The sequence below is a fragment of the Amphiura filiformis genome, chromosome 8 (assembly GCF_039555335.1).
Source record: "Amphiura filiformis chromosome 8, Afil_fr2py, whole genome shotgun sequence".
Classification (NCBI taxonomy): domain Eukaryota; kingdom Metazoa; phylum Echinodermata; class Ophiuroidea; order Amphilepidida; family Amphiuridae; genus Amphiura; species Amphiura filiformis.
In genome coordinates, this window is record NC_092635.1 from 70,029,660 (window position 1) to 70,054,835 (window position 25,176).

The following is a 25,176-nucleotide window of genomic DNA, read 5'->3' on the forward strand; positions in this document are numbered from 1 at the left end:
GTTATTGTTGATGAGAAATGAGAAAGCGTAGAATATTTTTAGTTATTTTTAATTTTATAGTGAACTTTTGATTTGATTTGATTTGATTTGGTACTATAAGAATAACTTTCTTAGCCATATTTCGTTCTTCACAACAACTCTTTGACAATTTTGGAAGAATTGTATTTAATTTTGGAAGAATTGTGTTTAATTTTTAGTGACTGTTGACATTATTTTCTTGACATACATTAGAAATTTCAAAATGTACAAAATATGAAAAACATGATATGCATGAAATGTTGTAACAAATGATAAGGTCACAGGTCAACTGAACTGCATGATTACAGCTCTGAGTAATTTGGGCAGAGTAATTTGGGAAGAGGAATTTGAGGCAAATTATTAATTGGAAATGAATTATTGTTAAGTGTTCACATACAATCATACAATGATACAATGAATAATTTGCACTTGATTTTTATTATTATGAAGTTACTGTTTTATGAATATGCATTATTTGAGTGCAATGATGAAGAATTAATTTGGCAGTTGTCAAAAATGTGATGAATTTTATTGAATTATTATAAGGATTCATTTTGGATTCAAGGAAATATTTAATAAAGATACCCCATAACAAGTGAAACAGAAATCGACAATATATTGAGAGAATGTTTTTTAGACCTCATAAAGCATATTGTGTTACTTGCACAGCTACCACAAATTATTGTGTACATACTGATCTCATACACCTCCAAAGGCTGTCTTTGGTGACCTATTATTGTCATCTAAGGCCGAATAAGAAATAAAACACATTTCTCGTCCCCTCCTGATTGTATTTAGCTAGCGTGCACAATAATGCCAGGAAAAAGGCCTTCTTCTTGTAGGTAGGCTTCTTCTAATGATCACAGAACCTTCTGGAAGTGTTTCTTGTATATTAGTATGGATGTAGAAAGCATCTCAACTGCCGAGACATCTTTTTTCAAAAGTTATAAAATGAATTGATAAAAAATAGAAACAAAATTGAAGCAGCCTCAAAAAAGGAGGATCAAATATGGGTATTTACACTTATCTATCGATAAAAAATAAAAAGCCCCTCTCCCTCCTTTTTTTCGAAATCCTGGACGAGAAACATATTTTTATTTTTACTTGGCCTAAAGATGCACTGTAAAATTAATTTTGATGCATTATCACAATTATCACACTCCCATGTCCATTCATATATGTGACCATCCACCACAACTGAGCCCGGATGTCGCCAGTGCCACTATTGAGATATGCTCCATTGAACTTAACAATAAACAATAGGAAACAAAGGATTTATTGACTGTTTTATTGATTTTTCACTACTTAAATGTCAAGTATTATAGACACGATATACATCATTTTAAAGCTAATTTCAAGCAGAATAATTTGGTTGAATATCTCAAAAATGATGATTGGCGACTTCAGGGCTCAGTTGTGCTGGATGGTCACATATAATAGAGAGAAGCATACATGTACTAAAATCTGAGACTATTATACCTGAAAAAAAATGAAATATAAAAATCAATCACACAAGGCAGCCTTTTGAGATAGATCAGTATGTGAAATAAGACCAAATAATACCTTTTATGAGGAGCACTCATGTGTACAGTAAATTTGTTTGGTAGTCCCTGGGAAAGAATTTTACATATGTGATTATTATTTATACAGTAGAAGAATTTCACAGGGTAATGTCACTTTATTGTACACAGAAACCTTTTGTGTCATTTCTGAGGTATGAATAAACAAAACTTCCACTGTTTTATGGCAAATTACCTTTCATAAAATGTGTGAGTTTGCAGTTAAATACCTCTTTTAGTAAAAAGAGTTTGTGGGTGTGTGTGTGGGGGGGGGGTGCTCAAGTTTGGTTTTGGTACTAGGGGTGTGAAATATACCATCAATATACCAATTTTGGAAATTTGGACCCATCAATATACCAGAATTTTCAGCCAAATTGTCTTTAACACAAATTTTGGCGAAGTTTAAAATATTTGGGCTATTTTCCGAGAAAATTTTGAAAAAGGGACCCATACCAAAATTGGCCGAGGGTCATTGATATACCAAAAGGCCGAAAATGCTACTTCTGTTTGCGGCACATCCCCATATGGTCATTTGTACTGAGTACCCCCTGGATTTATCCTAGTGGCAGTTAAAAACACATGTATAACACCCTGATAACTGTATTAATTATGGATCTAAGGCACTATATAAATGTCTACACATTTACTATTATTTTTTCTTGACAAAAATAACTTGCCAGAGCACACCTTTGTAAACAGTCTTATCATCAAAAACAGTCTTGATTGACAATTTGCACATTCTGATTTTAGAGACTGGTATAAATTAAGGTGTATATACTTTATTATTCTGAGTGCCATACGTAATAATTACAAAGGTAATGCAATTATTTTAATTGGACAGTAGTTACAATCCAATATCAACCAATTTTATAAGAAAATAATTGGGATGTGTTCGACAATTAAGGTTAATATATTTAGGGTTAGGATTAGGGCTTTATAGGTTAGGGTAACTGTTAGGGTGAAGTTTAGGGCAATGGTTAGGGTTTATATAACGGTTGAAGTTTGGGTTATGCCTATGGTAAGGGTAAGGGTTTATAGGGTTTGTGGACTAATAGCTATACTAATGACCCTTCTGACTAACAACCTGTAACTGACAGAGGTGTCTTCAATTGTAACCTATTTACAAGTGTTTGTTTGAGTAAATTCTAGTTTCTCATGATGTGGATGTTGTAGACAGTTTGAGAACCTTGACAATGTTGATTGATTTTTATTTTTATTTCCTTTTTGGCATGCAAATTGGTGGTTTGGATCAGGTCTACGCCCCATTCCAGAAAAATACAGCACTATATATTTTGGATTCAAAAAATATTATCAAGTTCTGCCAAATGAAACATAACTCAATCCTAATCATTCGTTTAGTACTAATTGGGAAATAAAAGATAAAAGTTCATTATTTCAAAATTGGTGCAGTTAGGCAAAATTTGGCTGTTTAAAAAAAAATAAAAATAGAAAATTGTAAAACCATCTTAATTTAATAGTTTGTCTCAAAGCGCTTCCAAAGTTGAAACCTAATGCAGAATGCAGTTTTAGATTTAAAAAAAAAATCAAAATAGGCACGTAAAGTTTGAATAAGTTCATCAGGACTGATATAATTAAATTAAATATCAGATTATGTTGTTCAAGTCCAAAGATTTACTCACGTTTTAGACGTTTCATCTTCCGTGCGGAAGATTTCATCAGTAATGCGCCGATACAGCCGCTGCACCACCTCTGGTCCTTTGAGTCATGTATACGATCAGCTACTGCAAACAACTACACACCCTGGGGATGAGAGTAGGAGGACCAGAGGTGGTGCAGCGGCTGTATCGGCGCATTACCGATGAAATCTTCCGCACGGAAGATGAAACGTCTAAAACGTGAGTAAATCTTTGGACTTGAACAACATAATCTGATATTTAAGTTTCACTGTGTTTAAGATGAAGATCCGTACTGAGATTTAAAACTAATGCTATTTTTACGTCTGATAATGTTAGAAGTGTTTGTGATGGATTTTGTGGGAAAAAACAGATAAAAATGAAATTTACTCAATCCAGCTGGAATAGCGCGCAATAAGCGGGCAATTTTATTATCAATGCACACAGGGGCTTTGAGACAAGCAATTAAATTAAGATGGCCTAAAAAATCACCCTTTGGCCTGGAAAAAGGCAATATACGAAGGATGAACATATGCAACCCATGTTTGCAGCACATCCCAGTTTCGCATTTGTACTAAGTACCCCTCCCCCAGCCCCCACACCCAGCCCTAAATAGCTTAAACCATGTAGAGCAAACCAGGCACATATCCACGTTATTGTAAGGGTGGGGACATTAATTTTGTGAATCTTGATGAAAATATAAATATGGCTGTAGGGAGGATAGTGTGTGTATATTTGTGTTTAAGGAAATACCACTAATGTGAAACTATTAGCTGCTATTTATGGGGAACTTCACCCTTTTATTTGAGAGATTTGCAAATCGTCCATTTTCATCATTCATATCAATTACATTTCGCTCTCTTTTTTTAAGGAGGGGTTGGATCTGCCCTGCCCTGCCCTGCCCTGAAGGAACCCCCAGTCCATGTCTGTATATTGACCATAATGTAGTACATAACATCTGCCTTAACATTCCATGAATTGAAAACTAAAAATTAACTTGTACTTGTAAAAAAAGAAAATGCAAAATTGATAATAAATATGTATTTTGTTGACAATATTATGTGTTTTGTATGGATTTTTAAAGATGTCTTGTATTAAATAAATCCTATTGTTTTGATTTTTTTTTATCGCAGTGTTAACACGCTTTCATGATTATACTCCATTCGTTTTTATCTTTCTTGGTTCCGCACATCAAGTTGGTATATCTTTGTTTTATGTGGTTTTTAGATGGGGGGGGTGAGAGGTGTGGGGAACGGGAGAGAGGAGTTAACATTGTCCTTAACTTTGTATTGAAGATTAAAATTTGCTGAGAAAAAAAAACATTCTGAAAAAAATAACTAAATATGAAATCCACATCAAATAATTTGTACTACTTTCTGTAGCGAAACTAGACTGAACATTTTTGTTACAACATAAATTAGGCCTAATATTTAAAAGCATGGATTATTTGACATCGCGTAAACAGTATAAACAATAAATAAATCAACAAAACTTTGAAGACAAACGAAGAAATCAACCCGCGATTGTATAACAAACATGGTTTTCTCATAATAACTATACTATCAAACAATAATCCGCCGCGCGCTTTCACAGCGAATTATTTTCAACCCTCGGAGGTCATTGCCCGGGGTCAATGCACTTCTCATGCCTAAATCGCAAATTTGATATCAACGTCGATTTTCCTGATGCGTTCAAGCAGATGTGTTTTCAAAATTCATTTTATTGAGCGTTGAAGCGTGTTCGGTCATTCAAAGACACTGAACTGTACGATCTTTTAAAATGAGTTTAGTCAATTTTTTTTCAAACCTGATTTTTTGGCATATTTGTATTGTCCCGAACGATCTGAACGATCTTTTAAAATGAGTTAGTCCATTTTTTCAAACCTAATTTTTTGGCATGTAATGTCCCAACTTAGGCCTACGCTTCTTTTCATCAACCCTCGGAGGTCATTGCCCGGGGTCATTGCACTTCTCATGCCTAAATCGCAAATTTGATATCAACGTCGATTTTCCTGATGCAGGTTGTTCAAGCAGATGTGTTTTCAAAATTCATTTTATTGAGCGTTGAAGCGTGTTCGGTCATTTAAAAGTCATAATGTTCTGAACGATCTTTTAAAATGAGTTAAGTCAATTTTTTTCAAACCTTATTTTTTGGCATGTAATGTACCAACTTAGGCCTACGCCTAATCGGATTCAGCCAAATTCATTGAGGAACCGCAGAGAAAGTTTCAATGAAGTCATATTATGACTTTAAATCCCCCATAGAGCACACCACAGTAAAGCAGCAAAGATAGTGAGTTAGTGAAGTTTCCTCAATTTTACTCATTAAAATGATCAGAAAATTTTCCTGTCAGTTGTTACTAATAATATTTTACAATATACTAAATTATAATTTAACCGAAATCGTATATTATGGCTTTAACTAAAATAAGATAATTTGAAAAAGACAGCCTGAAGCCAATCTACACACTGCTGATCAATAGAATATGACCTGCATATATTCATTTCGTATTCTGCAAACGATTTCGGCTTTCTTCTTAGATAAAAATAGAAGTCAGCCTGAAAAAAAGGGGTCGACACTGCAGAGCTACATGACGGGACACTATATAGTTTGCAAAAACAACCAAATTAAGAAGCAAGACGAAATGGCTACACTTCTGATCACAAAAAACGATTGTGTGAAATTCTGAATTAACATTTTTTACCTTTCAAAATAATAAATAATATTAAATAATAAAATCTTATTCTTAGACTTTTACATCTTTAATAAATACACGTTTATTCAGAGTTGAAAGGGCGTAGAGTTTATAGCACCTCGGTTAGCACCCACTTAATTACATAATATGCCTTTTAATACTCTCAAATTATAGATTAATGATTAATTAATGAAGCAGCTTGAAAGTTAAAACGTTCGGCTCAGAATTCAATTTAAATGTTCACACATAATGCTAAAGAGATTGAGAATTTTATTGATCCTTTCAAAATAATTCAGTATCAAAGTTACGTAATGTTACTATGTCAACGGGATCACGCTCTTGAGTAATGAACCACGATCGAAACAATCACCACACAAAGTATATGGCACTCGAAGGCATACCAAAATAGTGTGATCCGGTAACCAAGAGGATTACGTAACCACTTCGATGCTGAATTGTGGCGATTGGTCTATTCATGCTAACAATTTTCAATGGCTGATAAAATTGCATACTAATATATTCTTTTTAATGGATGGAAATAGTATCCAGCGTTGCATGTCGGCTTGATCGGTTAATTCTTCCTTGGAGCACAGTTCAGTAATTTGTAAAAGAGGTCAAAACCGCACCAAGACGAAATTCGTTTTCATAGATCATGGTCAGTCAACAATTTAAGAATGCACACACTTTGTATTTATGCATTACACCGAAGTGAGGGCGACCTAGTTGAAAGGGCACTAGAATAAATTAATAACAGTGTGCTGATCCTTTCTCACGTGCGCTGTTGTTGCAAAATTCAGCTTTCATTTTATGAATAGAGGCTCGTGCATACACCAAAAATACTGTCGATTGACCAGGATGGCAGATTACGACCATAACAACCAATCTGTTCTTATACCGGTAAGTTCTTTAAGTAAAAAATAATCGAGTTCACAAGAATTCACATTTCCACTATTAAATAAATTGTAAGATATGTATTACCATGGAAGTGGTATTACTAGTAGGCCCTAATGTAAACATGTATTTTATAGATAGGGTATCTCGAACTGGGATATAATATATCCCCGGTACTAGTAATATATATATCACTGTCTCTAAATATATATCCGTAAATGCTAATACAACTCTGGATAAACAACGTTGCTGCCTACCATCGTGCTAACCATCTGTTTCCTTGTTGCGAGATATTGTTAAAAGAAATAAAAGGTTTAAGATAATTTGGAGACCGACAGCAAGAAATGAGAGGCATTTATTTGGGCTTTTTACTACATCCTGCTCTTAAAAGATTCCAGCCCGGATTGATGCAGCATCTTATAATTTTTTATATATAAAAAGTTAACTTTCAAATATTGAATTCAATATTTCTGCTTATCTTTCTTTACTGGTTACGCAAAGTATACAAACTTATACATTCACATTTTATATGAATGGTTCCCAATTCCCAAAACGTATATTTTTGGCATATACTTAGTACATGTATTAAATAATATGCAATACCCATCATGGACGTACTAGTAAATAGCCTCCTTGGCTTTCAGCGTGTTTACTATAATATATACTCCACGTGTGTATATAACATCAGATGTTTTATACATCCACGTGTATTTCCATCTCATTACTGAGTCATCATCCGATATATCAGGTGATTTGAGTAGAAGCTACAAAAAATATTTAGCAAAGAAAAAATGCAAACGAATAAATTCACTCTCCTCTTTTGCTTAGAGGCCTAATAATATTTTATTGATATAAACTAGAAAATCACAAGCCGATGGCAAAATCGAAAATGCAGTTCGGAGATTTTTCCCCGGAGCGAATTGCTTAGGATAGGATAACAGAATTCATTGCTTTTTAAAACCGCTTCTAGTAGACTATAGCTTATAGTTTTAATTTTTTTTTCCAAATTTTATTTCAATCTTTTCGGCTTTTTATTATTTTGTTGTATATGTATTTCAACCAAGGACGCGTACCCGTACTTAACGCTGTTTTCCAAGAACGTCTTATTTTATACTTTAATAACATTTTTTATATATAATTTAATATTATAGCCTACTTTGTTTTTCTTTTTAGCATTTACCGGCCTTGACCCAATCCTGATACGCTTTATTACCGATTTACGTTTGTATAATTATTAAAAGTGTATGACTGACTACTGATATAGACTATATGACCAGTTTGGTTGACTCATTGGAAAGATAGATATCGCGATTGTCCCAGCTTATCTCTTTCTAGCTCTTTCTTGCATGATCAAGATATGATCAATTCCAAAAATAAGCCCACCTCGAACCCGGAAAGTAGTATTTTTCTGAACCATAAAGTGGCATCAGCCTATAATGTATAACACCCGCTTTAACGCTTTTTGGTCTGAAATGGACATATGCCTATTGCCCCACCCTCGTGACACTCATATAGACCCGGATCAATATTCATATTTTAGGTCCTTCTCATATCTCGAAATGCCAAGGATGTATGACCCCCTTCTGAGTGGTGTCAAATGAAAGAGACAAAAAAGTAAAGAATATAAAAAAAAAATCCCCACCCGGGGCCGGGGAGTGACACTCATCATTATAAAGAACCCCCTCTCTCTACGAGTGGTATAGAAAAAAGTAAAGAATATAATAAAAAATAATTTCACAACCGGGGGTAACACTCCTCATAAGACCTGGGTAAATATTCATATTTTGAGTCCTTTTCATATCTCAAAATGCCATGAAGGTATGACCCCCCGGGTGGTGTCAAATGAAAAAGAAAAAATTAAAGTATAATAGGCCTAATAATATTATTTTCGTTATTGTTTCCCAAATTCTGAAATAATTGTAGTAGGCTACCTTTGATCTTACAATTCGGCGCTAAAATAATCGTATATTATTTTTCCTTAGGGTGCTGAAAGAGCGCGTTGTTCCATATACACGAATCACAAAAATGGAGAGTATATTAAGGAGAAACTGTATGATGATGTTAGCACGGTTTACGAGGCCATGGAAAGAGGATTAAAACAATCAAGTAAGTATTATGAATATTCATGATGAGCAGGACGGCCCGGTAACCAGGATTGATTGAATGATTTTTAAATATTTTAGCACCGTGACCGATGAGTTATTATTCCGTGAATGCATCTCGCTCAATAAGTAGGCCTATACCGATACATATTTTTCTTTAATAAAATGGACGAATAGAATTAATGTTCAAGTTCAAGTGGCAGGGAGACCTTTTTGATTAAAAATTTATGATGTCTAAAACCTAAAAGACACCAAATTTTGCTTGGACCACTTGTACTCTTTCAACATGCAGTATTTGGGTAGGCATATGCCTATGTAAGGGCTTATAGTTATTTGCAAGCCGACAACCTCATTCCACTTGGAGAGTGGCCGATTTGGATTGATATAACCACTACACTCTTATAAAAAAGGGTTCGACTTAAAACATTGTTTGTCCTGTGTACGGAACCCTCTCCCAAACTGGTTCTAGAACCATTTACCCGACAAATGATCTGTAAATAACCATTTGAGAACCTTTGGTATAGAAAACCCTTTAAAATGGTCCTTGATCAAGAGCCGTTTTTTAAAGGTTCTGTATAGAACCATAAAAGTTCTTAAACCCATAAAAAGGTTCTTTGTAGAACCATTTTGGGAGAGGGTACCGTATACAGGACAAGATAAGTTCTATAAAATCGAACCGGCTTCTTTTAAGAGTGTAACCAGGGATTCCGGTGGGATGTCATGCCGGGCTATTCCCACTTGGTCCAATCCCATTTGGTCCAATCCCACTTAGTCCAATCCCATTTGGTCCAAATCCCACTTTGTCCAGACCCAGTTAGTCCAATCTCACTTAGTCCATGTCCCACTTGGGCCATGTCCCACTTAGTCCATGTCCCACTTAGCCATGTCCCACTTAGGTCATTCCCACTAGGGCCATGTCCCACTTATGCCATGTCCCACTTAGGCCATGTCCCACTTAGGCCATGTCCCACTAGGTCCATGTCCCACTAGGGCCATGTCCCACTTAGGCCATGTCCCACTAGGTCCATGTCCCACTAGGTCCATGTCCCACTAGGGCCATGTCCCACTTAGGCCATGTCCCACTAGGGCCATGTCCCACTTGGGCCATGTCCCACTAGGGCCATGTCCCACTATTGTCTGTCCAAATAACTTAGACACCCGGTTTTTAGGATATATTTCGAAAAGTTTTCTTTTTGGCAAAAAGTCATGAAAGAAAAGTGGCTAAACACGGTCAGACCTAACAGAAATTATTAGTAAAGCGATAAAAAAATATTCTTCCTTGTCTACTTTTATTCAATTTTGACAAATTTACAGCAAGATATCTGGGTCCAGCCGAATATTCCTAATGACTTGAAACTTTTGATGGGATAATCTACAATGTATTTACAGTAAGGGGTGTTTGAACATTGTAAACATGCATATTGATCAGTGATTCCACCCTTTTTTCTTTGATCCTTTTACTAATTCACAATAATGGCGGTCTACTCAAATGCATTCAACAAAAGCATGTTTGCAATCTACCGCGAGAGGTCGTCACACGCATACCAAATACACTACGATCAAATAGGTTGATGACAATATTTGATTGAATGGACTACACTGTGTCATGATTTCGGTGAAGGACACCGGTTCAAATCCTTTGTTTGGAGCCAATCAATAATTTCATGCACAACCTCTATAACCCAATAGATGTCACAGTTGGTGCATTATAACAAATGATAGGGCAAGTTACTATGCGTCTGGAGTGTATTGTGAATTATACTCCTCACCAAAAACATCAGAACATTCATATGGCATACAATTTGTATTTTCTTAGAATTGTGCCAAGCCAAAAGCATGCACAAAAGAAGATTCAAATACCGCGCCGAATTGTTGTAATTGGTTGAGGGACAGCTGGGATCACTGAGTTAATACAATAAATATATGCCAATTAGAAACACTGTCTGCATTTTATGTGACCAGAATTATATTTTTCATTTTTATAAAATGTTTTTGGTGAGGAGTATAATTAATTTACTATTCATCCCTTCACTATCCAAAATTACCATACCTACAAATCTGTATAATAAGACCTTCCAAAATAATGGTACCCAACTTCTACCGGATTATTTTTAAAGTGTTGAGAAAAACCTTCCAATTTCAATAGAATTTCTGGTAAACTCTCACTCAATGCTTTGGAAACACAAAAATCCCGTTAGGTCTCAGCGAATGTTAACACTTTTTTTTCATGACTTTCTTTGAAAGTGTATATTTTTTCAAATAAGTAACAAAAACTGGGTGTCTAAGTTAATTGGACAGACAATAGGTCCATGTCCCACTTGGGCCATGTCCCACGCCATGTCCCACTTGATCCATATCCCACTAGGGCCATGTCCCACTATGGTTATAATATTTGTTTTTGGTCATTTTCAGTACTTGTTTTAGTTTTCATAGTAGGGCCTATAGTTGTAAGGGGGGTGGGAGCTGATGCAAAAAGTGGGTCCTAAATATTTTAATCCGTCTGTAGAGGCTCATTAAAAAATCACCAAAATATTTTCTCGCAGAACATGAGTTTACACTATATTTTCTATGGGGTTGACATACATTTTCATGGCCAAAGGGGCCCTGAAAATTATTTTAGGTCCCCTAACAAGTGTTTGTGAACGGAAAGATAGTCAATGTCTGTCTAAGTTCTTCCGTTCTTTGGTATAGGATCACAGTCGTCTAAGTATATCCAGTAATTGAGAATATAATGTAAGATTGGATAAAGTTGCACTGCACTGAGAGTGGGTCCCATGCATGACCATGCCATTTTTCTTTTAAAAAAAGGTCTTGTATTCAAGAACGAGACTTAAAAGATTTCTAAATTGTTCAGTTGGTGGTTTGTTAAAACATGTTATTAACCTGGTGTTTTCAAAGGCTTTGCATGCTATACCTATTGCTTCAGATTAATAATGTTTCAGTATATATAGCTGTGCCAACTATTATTTCTAGTGAGATATTAGAGTGGGACTGGTTTGTTAGCCTCTAGTTTGTTTATGATGTCAGAAGCATCGTTCACATAATTATATAGATTGTTTTGAGGTTATAAGTTTTAAGAAATAGTCATAACATGTGGATATTTTGGATGTAGGTCCATTATGACTAATAATTAGTAGGCTTATATAATAGGATGTGCATGGAAGAGTAAGTTATCTGGAGGTGGTTTATGGACTTCTGGTAAAAGGCATGTGTAGTTTGTTATATATGGGTCAAGAAAGGCCCATCTTCCTTGATATATTTGGAGTTGTACATATCTACGAGTGTGTTATGTACATGTTGAGCTTTATCATGCATTTTTGGGTTTTTTTGATGACTATATCGTGGATGTTATAGAGTTTATTGTAATAGAGCAGTTCTTTCTTTTGTTGCAAGATTTGGTTGTGGTCATGTGAATCTTAGATGACAAATTTCATTTTTGGTTTTCAGAGTCTAATGGTACGGTGATTTGAGTCTGAAAGGAGCAATTTGTGTTTTTGTTTTTAGGCAACGAAAAAAAAAAAAAACCCTGTTCTACGGGCCCGACTGACCCAGAGTTTGAACAAATTGGGAAAAAAAAATGTATTTGTATTTTCTCAAATTGCAAATTATTTACAAATTTTGGTGATTTTTTGGGTCATTTAAAAAAAAAAAGAAGAAAAAAAAAGGCCGACCGACGTAGAACAGGGTATCTTTTTTCGTCAACTTATCGTGCATGATAGAAGATACTCTCATTTTTCTTGCAAAACTGTGTGTGACGATGTGCGTTCACACAATTTACAAACCTTAAATGGTCTATATAATATTACATAGGCCTATGATAAAATGCCACTTTCGTATAATTATGCACATAATTATTATACAAGCCAAAGATCATCATTTATGGGTCATTTCTGTTCATAGTCTCCGGCATTATGTTGGCAAACAATCCCTTCTTCTCCTTCAGTCTCCATCTCCTTCCTTTGTCCTACTGATTCCTTCTCTTTTCCTTCCTCTGTCTATTCTTCACCCTTTTCATCTACCTTATTCTGCTCCTTCTACATCATCTCATTTTTTCCTTTCTGTTCTTCTAAACCTTTTCATCTTTGTATGTACATCTAGGCCTATGTACGGGTCCAAATGGGATATGGCCTAAGTGGGACATGGCCTAAGTGGGACATGGCCTAAGTGGGACATGGACCTAGTGGGACATGGCCCTAGTGGGACATGGACCTAGTGGGACATGGCCCTAGTGGGACATGGACCTAGTGGGACATGGCCCTAGTGGGACATGGACCTAGTGGGACATGGACTAAGTGGGACATGGCCCTAGTGGGACATGGACCAAGTGGGACATGGCCCTAGTGGGACATGGACCAAGTGGGACATGGCCCTAGTGGGATTGGCCAAAGTGGGATTGGACCAAATGGGATTGGACCAAGTGGGAACTGGACCAAGTGGGAATGGACCAAGTGGGATTGGACCAAATGGGATTGGACGAAGTGGGATTGGACCAAATGGGATTGGACCAAGTGGGAATAATCCATAAAACATGCCCCGTGTCATGCATATAATATGTTTTTATATTTAAAAAAAAAAAGCTATTCCAAAATTGAGTATGATATTATGCAAAATGAGACTACGAGAATTGGGCCAGTTTATATGCCTATATATACTTACACATGATAGTGGAAGTTGTTGTAATGAACAAAAGCCATATACCTTGAACTAAACTTTGGCACCGGAAGTTTGAATTTCCTTGATTTGTTTGTTATTGGCATTTAATAGTATGCCTCATTACCACATGATTACCAAATAGAAATAAAAAGTCACACTCCTAATTTGCGAGCGTAGCTTGCAAAAAAAACTCATGTCTTAATTCCAAAATAACAAAGAAAGAAAAGAAAGAGTGAACGGAATGAGTAGCAGGGAGGTAAATAACATGTTAACTGGGTGGGCAGTTACCCACCCAGTAAATTATTTTGCCCACTCAGTAAATTCAATTTGCCCATTGCCCAAAAATGCCCACCCAGTAAATTATTTTGCCCACTAAAAATTGGGCACCATATAATAATTACCATCTAATTTTACTGCTTTTTTTTCCTACGTAGGAGTAATAGTGAGTGATAATTAGTATAAGTAAAGTGAAATATAACATGGTATATAATTTTTCTTGAAAGTTGCTACATGAATATGCTAAAAATTGGCAGAAGATGCAAAAACGCCAAAAATCCAAACGCCTGGATACCATTAATTATCGCTGCCCACCCAGTAAATTATTTTCCATTATTATGTTTTCAGGGTTATTAGGAGTTAAGAAAACCTAATAATGATAATATTGGATGGCTTATTTCGCATGATACCATAACATATCGGATTCGTCATACAAATATCGAACTCGCCGTTGGCTCGTCCGATATTTTTATGACTCATCCGATATGTTATGGTATCATGCTCAGCCATCCAATATTATATCATTATTTGAGGGCAAAAATAAATTAAATTGCCCACCCAGTAAATTATCCTTATTTACCTCCCTGATGAGTAGGGCAATATTAAGGACATTCCATAAAAAAGGAGAAAAGGCAAACTAAAATTTGCATATTTATCAACTTTATTATTTGTGCTACGTATAACTAAATTAGCTTTATTACTAATTATAGTTTATACGTTCTTGCTTGTTTTCTACAAGATGATGGACCTTGTATGGGGTGGCGACCTGCTGCAGGGGAACCGTACAAATGGATGAAATTCAGCGAGGTACCAATATACTTATGTATTTGTCACGATAAACTTGGTGTTATATATCTTACCTTTTGTAATAAGACATTTGAATCAAATATAATTATAATTATACACTCAAATCACTGGTGGCGTATATTTTGACTTTGATAATGATGTAATGTATATAGACTATAATAGTTTTTACGTTCTAACATATATAAGAGGTCCAAAGTTATTTAAAAAAATATTCAACAATTTCAGAATTGTACATTTTATGACCATATTTGGAATAAGCATGAAAAATACATTTAAACGAGTACAAACAAGCCTAGTATTTGTTTAGTGCTAGTAGCTCATGAGATAGCAGTGGATATAATGAGAAAATATCTCAACACTTGGACATTTTGGTAATTTGGAGAATAGGGCTAGCACGCAAAATCAAAAACTCAATAAACAATGTTCGTGAAAAAGATTGACTTACAATCTAAAACTTGGTGAAACGACAATTTAAGATGGTTTCCGACCAATGTTTCAAAGAGGAAGTCAGTCGTTTCTTTTTGAAGAGTGAGGTTTATGTGGAAATTTAACCTAAAATAATGTACTACTTATTACATGAAAATAAAATGTACTCAACTCCATCTTAACGTGACGTGTTAACTATTTTTGCTTATATATCTTGTTTGTTCTAGTTTAAAGAAAAGTCGTTGCAGTTTGGATCCGGTCTAATATCTAAAGGACGTGAGGCAGTAAACACAACTAACATTGGCATCTACTCGCAGAACAGACCTGAGGTAGGGGCAGATTTTTATCATTGTAATATCGTATTCAATAGACAAAGACAAATATGTAGTTTTCAATAATATTCACAGATTATGGCGTCAAACTTCCAATGGTAAAACTACATAACCGGCGTATTTGTATACTTTTATGTAACAGTTCATACAAAGAAGAGTTGTATACACGCTGCTGCTATGCGCAAGAAGCGCTAAAACTACATTACTAGCATATTTGTACTTAAATTAAAAACATTTCAAATAAAGAAGAGTAGTACATGCTGCAATGCCAAGAAGTGCTAAAACTACCGTACATTACTAGAATACTTTTACTTTTATTTAAACATTGCATATAAAGAAGAGTAGTACACGCTGCAATACCAAGAAGTGGTAAAACTACATTACTAGAATATTTGTACTTTTCTTTAAATAGTTCACATACATTTCATATAAAGAAGAGTAGTTCACGCTGTAATGCCAAGAAGTGGTAAAACTACATTACTAGAATATTTGTACTTTTATTTAAACATTGCATATAAAGAAGAGTAGTACACGCTGCAATGCCAAGAAGTGATAAAATTAGGTTACAAGAATATTTGTACTTTTATTTAAACATTGCATATAAAGAAGAGTAGTATACACGCTGTAATGCCAAGAAGTGGTAAAACTACATTACTGGAATATTTGTACTTTTTCTTTAAACATTGCATATAAAGAAGAGTAGTAGTAGTACATGCTGCAATACCTAGAAGTGGTAAAGCTACATTACTAGAATACGTGTACTATTATTTAAACATTTCATATAAAGAAGAGTAGTACACGCTAGCCTGAATCCTGAATACACGCTGCAATGCCAAGAAGTGGTAAACTACATTACTAGAATATTAGTACTTTTGTTGAAACATTGCATATAAAGAAGAGCAGTACACACTGTAATGCCAAGAAGTGGTAAAACTACATTACTAAAATATTTGTACTTTTATTTAAACATTGCATATAAAGAAGAGCAGTACACGCTGTAATGCCAAGAAGTGGTAAAACTACATTACTAGAATATTTGTACTTTTATTTAAACATTGCATATAAAGAAGAGTAGTACACGCTGCAATGCCAAGAAGTGGTAAAACTACATTACTAGAATATTTGTACTTTTATTTAAACATTGCATATAAAGAAGAGTAGTACACGTTGTAATGCCAAGAAGTGGTAAAACTACATTACTAGAATATTTGTACTTTTATTTAAACATTGCATATAAAGAAGAGCAGTACACGCTGTAATGCCAAGAAGTGGTAAAACTACATTACTAGAATATTTGTACTTTTATTTAAACATTGCATATAAAGAAGAGTAGTACACGCTGCAATGCCAAGAAGTGGTAAACTACATTACTAAAATATGTGTACTTTTATTTAAACTGTTCATATAATTAAGAGTAGTACACGCTGCAATGCCAAGAAGTGGTAAACTACATTACTAGAATATTTGTACTTTTATTGAAACATTGTATATAAAGAAGAGTAGTACACGCTGCAATGCCAAGAAGTGGTAAAACTACATTACTAGAATATTTGTACTTTTATTTAAACATTGCATATAAAGAAGAGTAGTACACGCTAGCCTGAATCCTGAATACACGCTGCAATGCCAAGAAGTGGTAAACTACATTACTAAAATATTTGTACTTTTATTTAAACTGTTCATATAATTAAGAGTAGTACACGCTGCAATGCCAAGAAGTGGTAAAACTACATTACTAGAATATTTGTACTTTTATTGAAACATAGCATATAAAGAAGAGTAGTACACACTGCAATGCCAAGAAGTGGTAAACTACATTACTAGAATATTTGTACTTTTATTGAAACAGTTCATATAATTAAGAGTAGTACACGCTGCAATGCCAAGAAGTGGTAAAACTACATTACTAGAATATTTGTATTTTTATTTAAACATTGCATATAAAGAAGAGTAGTACACACTGCAATGCCAAGAAGTGGTAAAACTACTCTTACGAGTCGTAATACCAACTCAAGGCCAAAATCACCTTTTTCCCGAACTCACACGAATGCACAGCACAAATACACTGTTTGATTAAGCTAACACAATCTAAGTCTTTAATTGAAAACAAAGTATGCTTGGTACATATAACAACAATATTGCAATACAATAAAATCACACAAATTAACCAGCGGTCTTCTTGTTGGTGATCCTAGAGTTCTTGCAATGTTAATGTTCTGGACGACTGATGTAATATATCCTTATTCACTTGTCCTGCGAAAATCAGCGAAGTCCAGTGTACACTTGCGTTTATAAATATCCTTGCGTATGAAATCCTCACACGAAAATGATGCTGCTTGCTCCTATTACTTATCTTCTTGCTGCTTTCTCCACAATATATCTCCTTGCGCTGCTTTCTCCAATAATGGTGTTTCTTTCACCAATCACTGTTCTGTTTTCCAGGGAACAGGTTTCTTTAACACAGCTCCGCTTTTTTTGACAGATGTGTGGCCTTCACAAACCCAGCAAACTCCAGCAATTCGACAGAAGAACTTTAATCCTTTGATGAGGAATAGCACTTTTGTATGCTCGCAATCTCCTTCGTTGCTGTATTAAAATTAGCTCAATTATTGGCTATATAAACTGGTTAAAATGTACTTCTTTTTTGAAGCACGAAGACCATCACACACATGTGGAGTTTCACAATCTCCCATGACATTCTGTAATCAGCCAACTCAAGCTCTCACATTTTTATACTCCAGAAAACCCAAGATCTATTAATAAACCATCACTTCATCTTCACAGATGATGCAAGCTTGGGATTTCCCAAGATTAATTATACACATTAACCTTTCACATTACATCACTTCCTGGGGGGTTTTCCTGATGGTGCAATAATGCACAGAATATTGAGTAATACGGAAAATCCCCTATGATATTAATAACTCTGATTCAGTGTGTTTTGATCACCTGATGAATGAAAGGGAATCCCCCCAGAACATGCCATAACACACAAACTATTGTATGATTGCTTCCAAGGTGTTTTCCCTTGTCTCACACTTCTCATGACATACATTCAGCTTGTAAACAAAGTTAAATAATTAAATTAAATTACTGAGGGCACATCACACTACATTACTAGAATATTTGTACTTTTATTTAACCATTGTATATAAAGAAGAGTAGTACACGCTGCAATGCCAAGAAGTGGTAAAACTACATTACTAGAATATTTGTACTTTTATTGAAACATTGCATATAAAGAAGAGTAGTACACATTGTAATGCCTAGAAGTGGTCAAATTACATTACTAGAATATTAGTACTTTTGTTGAAACATTGCACATAAAGAAGAGTAGTACACGCTGCAATGCCAAGAAGTGGTAAAACTACATTACTAGAATATTTGTACTTTTATTGAAACATTGCATATAAAGAAGAGTAGTACACGCTGCAATGCCAAGAAGTGGTAAACTACATTACTAGAATATTTGTACTTTTATTGAAACATTGCATATAAAGAAGAGTAGTACACGCTGCAATGCCAAGAAGGTAAAACTACATTACTAGAATATTAGTACTTTTGTTGAAACATTGCATATAAAGAAGAGTAGTACACGCTGCAATGCCAAGAAGTGGTAAACTACATTACTAGAATATTTGTACTTTTATTTAAACATTTCATATTAAGAAGAGTTGTACACGCTGCAATGCCAAGAAGTGATAAAACTATACATTACTAGAATATTTGTACTTTTATTTAAACATTTCATATAAAGAAGAGTAGTTCATGCTGCAATGCCAAGAAGTGATAAAACTATACATTACTAGAATATTTGTACTTTTATTTAAACATTTCATATAAAGAAGAGTAGTACACATTGTAATGCCAAGAAGTGGTAAAACTACATTACTAGAATATTTGTACTTTTATTTAAACTGTTCATATAATTAAGAGTAGTACACGCTGCAATGCCAAGAAGTGGTAAACTACATTACTAGAATATTTGTACTTTTATTGAAACATTGCATATAAAGAAGAGTAGTACACGCTGCAATGCCAAGAAGTGGTAAACTACATTACTAGAATATTTGTACTTTTATTGAAACATTGCATATAAAGAAGAGTAGTACACGCTGCAATGCCAAGAAGTGGTAAAACTACATTACTAGAATATTTGTACTTTTATTGAAACATTGCATATAAAGAAGAGTAGTACACGCTGCAATGCCAAGAAGTGGTAAAACTATATTACTAGAATATTTGTACTTTTATCGAAACATTTCATATAAAGAAGAGTATAAAGAAGAGTAGTACACGCTGCAATGCCAAGAAGTGGTAAAACTACATTACTAGAATATTTGTACTTTTATTGAAACATTGCATATAAAGAAGAGTAGTACACGCTGCAATGCCAAGAAGTGGTAAAACTACATTACTAAAATATGTGTACTTTTATTGAAACATTGCATATAAAGAAGAGTAGTACACGCTGCAATGCCAAGAAGTGGTAAACTACATTACTAGAATATTTGTACTTTTATTGAAACATTGCATATAAAGAAGAGTAGTACATGCTGTAATGCCAAGAAGTGATAAAACTATACATTACTAGAATATTTGTACTTTTATTTAAACATTGCATATAAAGAAGAGTAGTACACGCTGCAATGCCAAGGAGTGGTAAAACTACATTACTAGAATATTTATACTTTTATTGAAACATTGCATATAAAGAAGAGTAGTACACGCTGCAATGCCAAGAAGTGGTAAACTACATTACTAGAATATTTGTACTTTTATTGAAACATTGCATATAAAGAAGAGTAGTACACGCTGTAATGCCAAGAAGTGATAAAACTATACATTACTAGAATATTTGTACTTTTATTTAAACATTGCATATAAAGAAGAGTAGTACACGCTGCAATGCCAAGAAGTGGTAAAACTACATTACTAGAATATTTGTACTTTTATTGAAACATTGCATATAAAGAAGAGTAGTACACATTGTAATGCCTAGAAGTGGTCAAATTACATTACTAGAATATTTACTTTTGTTGAAACATTGCATATAAAGAAGAGTAGTACACGCTGCAATGCCAAGAAGTGGTAAACTACATTACTAGAATATTTGTACTTTTATTTAAACATTTCATATAAAGAAGAGTAGTACACGCTGCAATGCCAAGAAGTGATAAAACTATACATTACTAGAATATTTGTACTTTTATTTAAACATTTCATATAAAGAAGAGTAGTACATGCTGCAATGCCAAGAAGTGATAAAACTATACATAACTAGAATATTTGTACTTTTATTTAAACATTTCATATAAAGAAGAGTAGTACACATTGTAATGCCAAGAAGTGGTAAAACTACATTACTAGAATATTTGTACTTTTATTTAAACTGTTCATATAATTAAGAGTAGTACACGCTGCAATGCCAAGAAGTGGTAAACTACATTACTAGAATATTTGTACTTTTATTGAAACATTGCATATAAAGAAGAGTAGTACACGCTGCAATGCCAAGAAGTGGTAAACTACATTACTAGAATATTTGTACTTTTATTGAAACATTGCATATAAAGAAGAGTAGTACACGCTGCAATGCCAAGAAGTGGTAAAACTACATTACTAGAATATTTGTACTTTTATTGAAACATTGCATATAAAGAAGAGTAGTACACGCTGCAATGCCAAGAAGTGGTAAAACTACATTACTAGAATATTTGTACTTTTATCGAAACATTTCATATAAAGAAGAGTAGTACACGCTGCAATGCCAAGAAGTGGTAAAACTACATTACTAGAATATTTGTACTTTTATTGAAACATTGCATATAAAGAAGAGTAGTACACGCTGCAATGCCAAGAAGTGGTAAACTACATTACTAGAATATTTGTACTTTTATTTAAACATTTCATATAAAGAAGAGTAGTACACGTTGTAATGCCAAGAAGTGGTAAAACTACATTACTAGAATATTTGTACTTTTATTTAAACATTTCATATAAAGAAGAGTAAGTAGTACACGCTGCAATGCCAAGAAGTGGTAAAACTACATTACTAGAATATTAGTACTTTTGTTGAAACATTGCATATAAAGAAGAGTAGTACACACTGCAATGCCAAGTGGTAAAACTACATTACTATTTTGTACTTTTATTTAAACATTGCATATAAAGAAGAGTAGTACACGTTGTAATGCCTAGAAGTGGTAAAACTACATTACTAGAATATTTGTACTTTTATTTAAACATTTCACATAAAGAAGAGTAGTACACGCTGCAATGCCAAGAAGTGGTAAAACTACATTACTAGAATATTTGTACTTTTATTGAAACATTGTATATAAAGAAGAGTAGTACACGCTGCAATGCCAAGAAGTGGTAAATTACATTACTAGAATATTTGTACTTTTATTTAAACATTGCATATAAAGAAGAGTAGTACACATTGTAATGCCTAGAAGTGGTCAAATTACATTACTAGAATATTTGTACTTTTATTGAAACATTGCATATAAAGAAGAGTAGTACACGCTGCAATGCCAAGAAGTGATAAAACTACATTACTAGAATACTTGTATTTTTATTTAAACATTGCATATAAAGAAGAGTAGTACACGCTGCAATGCCAAGAAGTGATAAAACTACATTACTAGAATATTTGTACTTTTATTGAAACATTGCATATAAAGAAGAGTAGTACACGCTGCAATGCCAAGAAGTGGTAAACTACATTACTAGAATATTTGTACTTTTATTGAAACATTGCATATAAAGAAGAGTAGTACACGCTGCAATGCCAAGAAGTGGTAAAACTACATTACTAGAATATTTGTACTTTTATTGAAACATTGCATATAAAGAAGAGTAGTACACGCTGCAATGCCAAGAAGTGGTAAAACTACATTACTAGAATATTTGTACTTTTATCGAAACATTTCATATAAAGAAGAGTAGTACACGCTGCAATGCCAAGAAGTGGTAAAACTACATTACTAGAATATTTGTACTTTTATTGAAACATTGCATATAAAGAAGAGTAGTACACGCTGCAATGCCAAGAAGTGGTAAACTACATTACTAGAATATTTGTACTTTTATTTAAACATTTCATATAAAGAAGAGTAGTACACGTTGTAATGCCAAGAAGTGGTAAAACTACATTACTAGAATATTTGTACTTTTATTTAAACATTTCATATAAAGAAGAGTAGTACACGCTGCAATGCCAAGAAGTGGTAAAACTACATTACTAGAATATTAGTACTTTTGTTGAAACATTGCATATAAAGAAGAGTAGTACACACTGCAATGCCAAGAAGTGGTAAAACTACATTACTATTTTGTACTTTTATTTAAACATTGCATATAAAGAAGAGTAGTACACGTTGTAATGCCTAGAAGTGGTAAAACTACATTACTAGAATATTTGTACTTTTATTTAAACATTTCACATAAAGAAGAGTAGTACACGCTGCAATGCCAAGAAGTGGTAAAACTACATTACTAGAATATTTGTACTTTTATTGAAACATTGTATATAAAGAAGAGTAGTACACGCTGCAATGCCAAGAAGTGGTAAAACTACATTACTAGAATATTTGTACTTTTATTGAAACATTGTATATAAAGAAGAGTAGTACACGCTGCAATGCCAAGAAGTGGTAAATTACATTACTAGAATATTTGTACTTTTATTTAAACATTGCATATAAAGAAGAGTAGTACACGCTGTAATGCCAAGAAGTGGTAAATTACATTACTAGAATATTTGTACTTTTATTTAAACATTGTATATAAAGAAGAGTTGTACACGCTACAATGCCAAGAAGTGGTAAACTACATTACTAGAATATTTGTACTTTTATTGAAACATTGCATATAAAGAAGAGTAGTACACATTGTAATGCCTAGAAGTGGTCAAATTACATTACTAGAATATTTGTACTTTTATTGAAACATTGCATATAAAGAAGAGTAGTACACGCTGCAATGCCAAGAAGTGATAAAACTACATTACTAGAATACTTGTATTTTTATTTAAACATTGCATATAAAGAAGAGTAGTACACGCTGCAATGCCAAGAAGTGATAAAACTACATTACTAGAATATTTGTACTTTTATTTAAACATTGCATATAAAGAAGAGTAGTACACGCTGCAATGCCAAGAAGTGGTAAAACTACATTACTAGAATATTTGTACTTTTATTGAAACATTGCATATAAAGAAGAGTAGTGCACACTGCAATGCCAAGAAGTGGTAAAACTACATTATACTAGGATACTTGTACTTTTATTGAAACATTTCATATAAAGAAGAGTAGTACACGCTGCAAGAAGTGGTAAACTACATTACTATGTTTGTACTTTTATTAAAACATTCCATATAAAAAAAAGTTGTAAACCTATACGCTGCTATGCCAAGAAGTGGTAAACTATGTACATTACTAGCATTTGTACTTTTATTTAAACATTACATATAAAGAAGGGTAGTTTACACTGTTATTCCAAAAAGTGGTAAAATTACGTTACTAGAATATTTGTACTTAGGCCTCAGCATATTTGTACTTTAATTGTATGCTTACCTGTTTGTCTTTGATTCCAGTGGGTAATCGCTGATTTTGGCTGTCAGTCATTCTCCATGGTTGCTGTACCTCTATATGACACGTTAGGCGAAGAAGCAATGGAACACACCGTCAAACTCAGTACGTATTTCCCGCCCAAAATTAAGGATACACTTAAGGTGGTACTATAGTACACCTCTTGATAAATTTGTGACTATTTTTGCATTTTTCTCAAAAAATAATAACACACTGGTAACAAAAGTTATGTATATTATAGGGGCAAGTAATCCAGTTACTACACTGGAATTTCAGTAACTCAAGACAAGCGGTACGTTATTAATGATAAGAAAAGAGGTACCGCTAGAATGTACCTCATTTCTTAACATCTTATATAATGAACCACTTGTCTTGAATCGCTTACATTTCAGTGAAGTAATTGGATTCCTTGCCCCTATAATATACATAACTTTTGTTACCAATGTGTAGTTATTTTTTGAGAAAAATGCAAAATTGGTCACAAAATTTATCAGGGGGTGTAGTACCACCTTAATATTTTGACGATTGGATTGAATAGCCAACTGAAAAAAACACGTCTTGTAACTTTGAAAGAAAATGTGAGATTTAGCCGACTGAAAAAAAAACGTCTTGTAACTTTGAAAGAAAATTTGAGATTTAGCCGACTGAAAAAAAACCGTCTTGTAACTTTGAAAGAAAATGTGAGATTTTCGGTACAAAATATCAGAACGTGTTGATACCTTTTAAGGTGTTCTCCTGTATAACCCAGCCTATAACATATTTTACCTCACAATTTTACAGCCGATATGTCTACTGTCGTCTGCGACAAAATGGCTAAAGTCCAGCAGCTACTAAAGCATATTAGCAACACACCTACTCTCAAATTGATTATATTACTTGGTACACCAAATGAAGATGAAAAGAAACAATGTGATGAACACAACGTGGAGATTATGTCATATGAGGATTTGTTACAACTTGGCAAAGATAACATGAAAGACCCGGTGGTATGTATATATACAAGTTTTGTCTTTTAAATTTGAAAGCAAACAAGCAAAATATGGTAAAAACATGAGCAAGTCTATAAAAGTATAAGCCTACATCATGAAAACAAAAACCTTGACAAATCCAACTGTGATGTCAGATTTATGTAAAAATGCTCAAATCATAAAAACATGATTTTTACCCAAATATTCTTTTCTTC

At 33.8% G+C, this 25,176-nt stretch overlaps 1 protein-coding gene across 1 annotated transcript in view; it reads left to right on the top strand.

Moving 5' to 3' along the window:
* Positions 1-6,708: 6,708 nt before the first annotated feature.
* LOC140159401 (long-chain-fatty-acid--CoA ligase 1-like) overlaps positions 6,709-25,176 on the top strand; it is a 49,487-nt gene continuing 31,019 nt past the window's right edge. The window contains exons 1-6 of the mRNA XM_072182864.1: positions 6,709-6,803; positions 8,780-8,903; positions 14,568-14,635; positions 15,289-15,390; positions 23,999-24,098; positions 24,774-24,979. Coding sequence (XP_072038965.1) covers positions 6,714-6,803; positions 8,780-8,903; positions 14,568-14,635; positions 15,289-15,390; positions 23,999-24,098; positions 24,774-24,979 — 690 coding nt within the window. The 5' untranslated portion in view covers positions 6,709-6,713. The remainder of the gene's footprint in view (positions 6,804-8,779; positions 8,904-14,567; positions 14,636-15,288; positions 15,391-23,998; positions 24,099-24,773; positions 24,980-25,176) is intronic.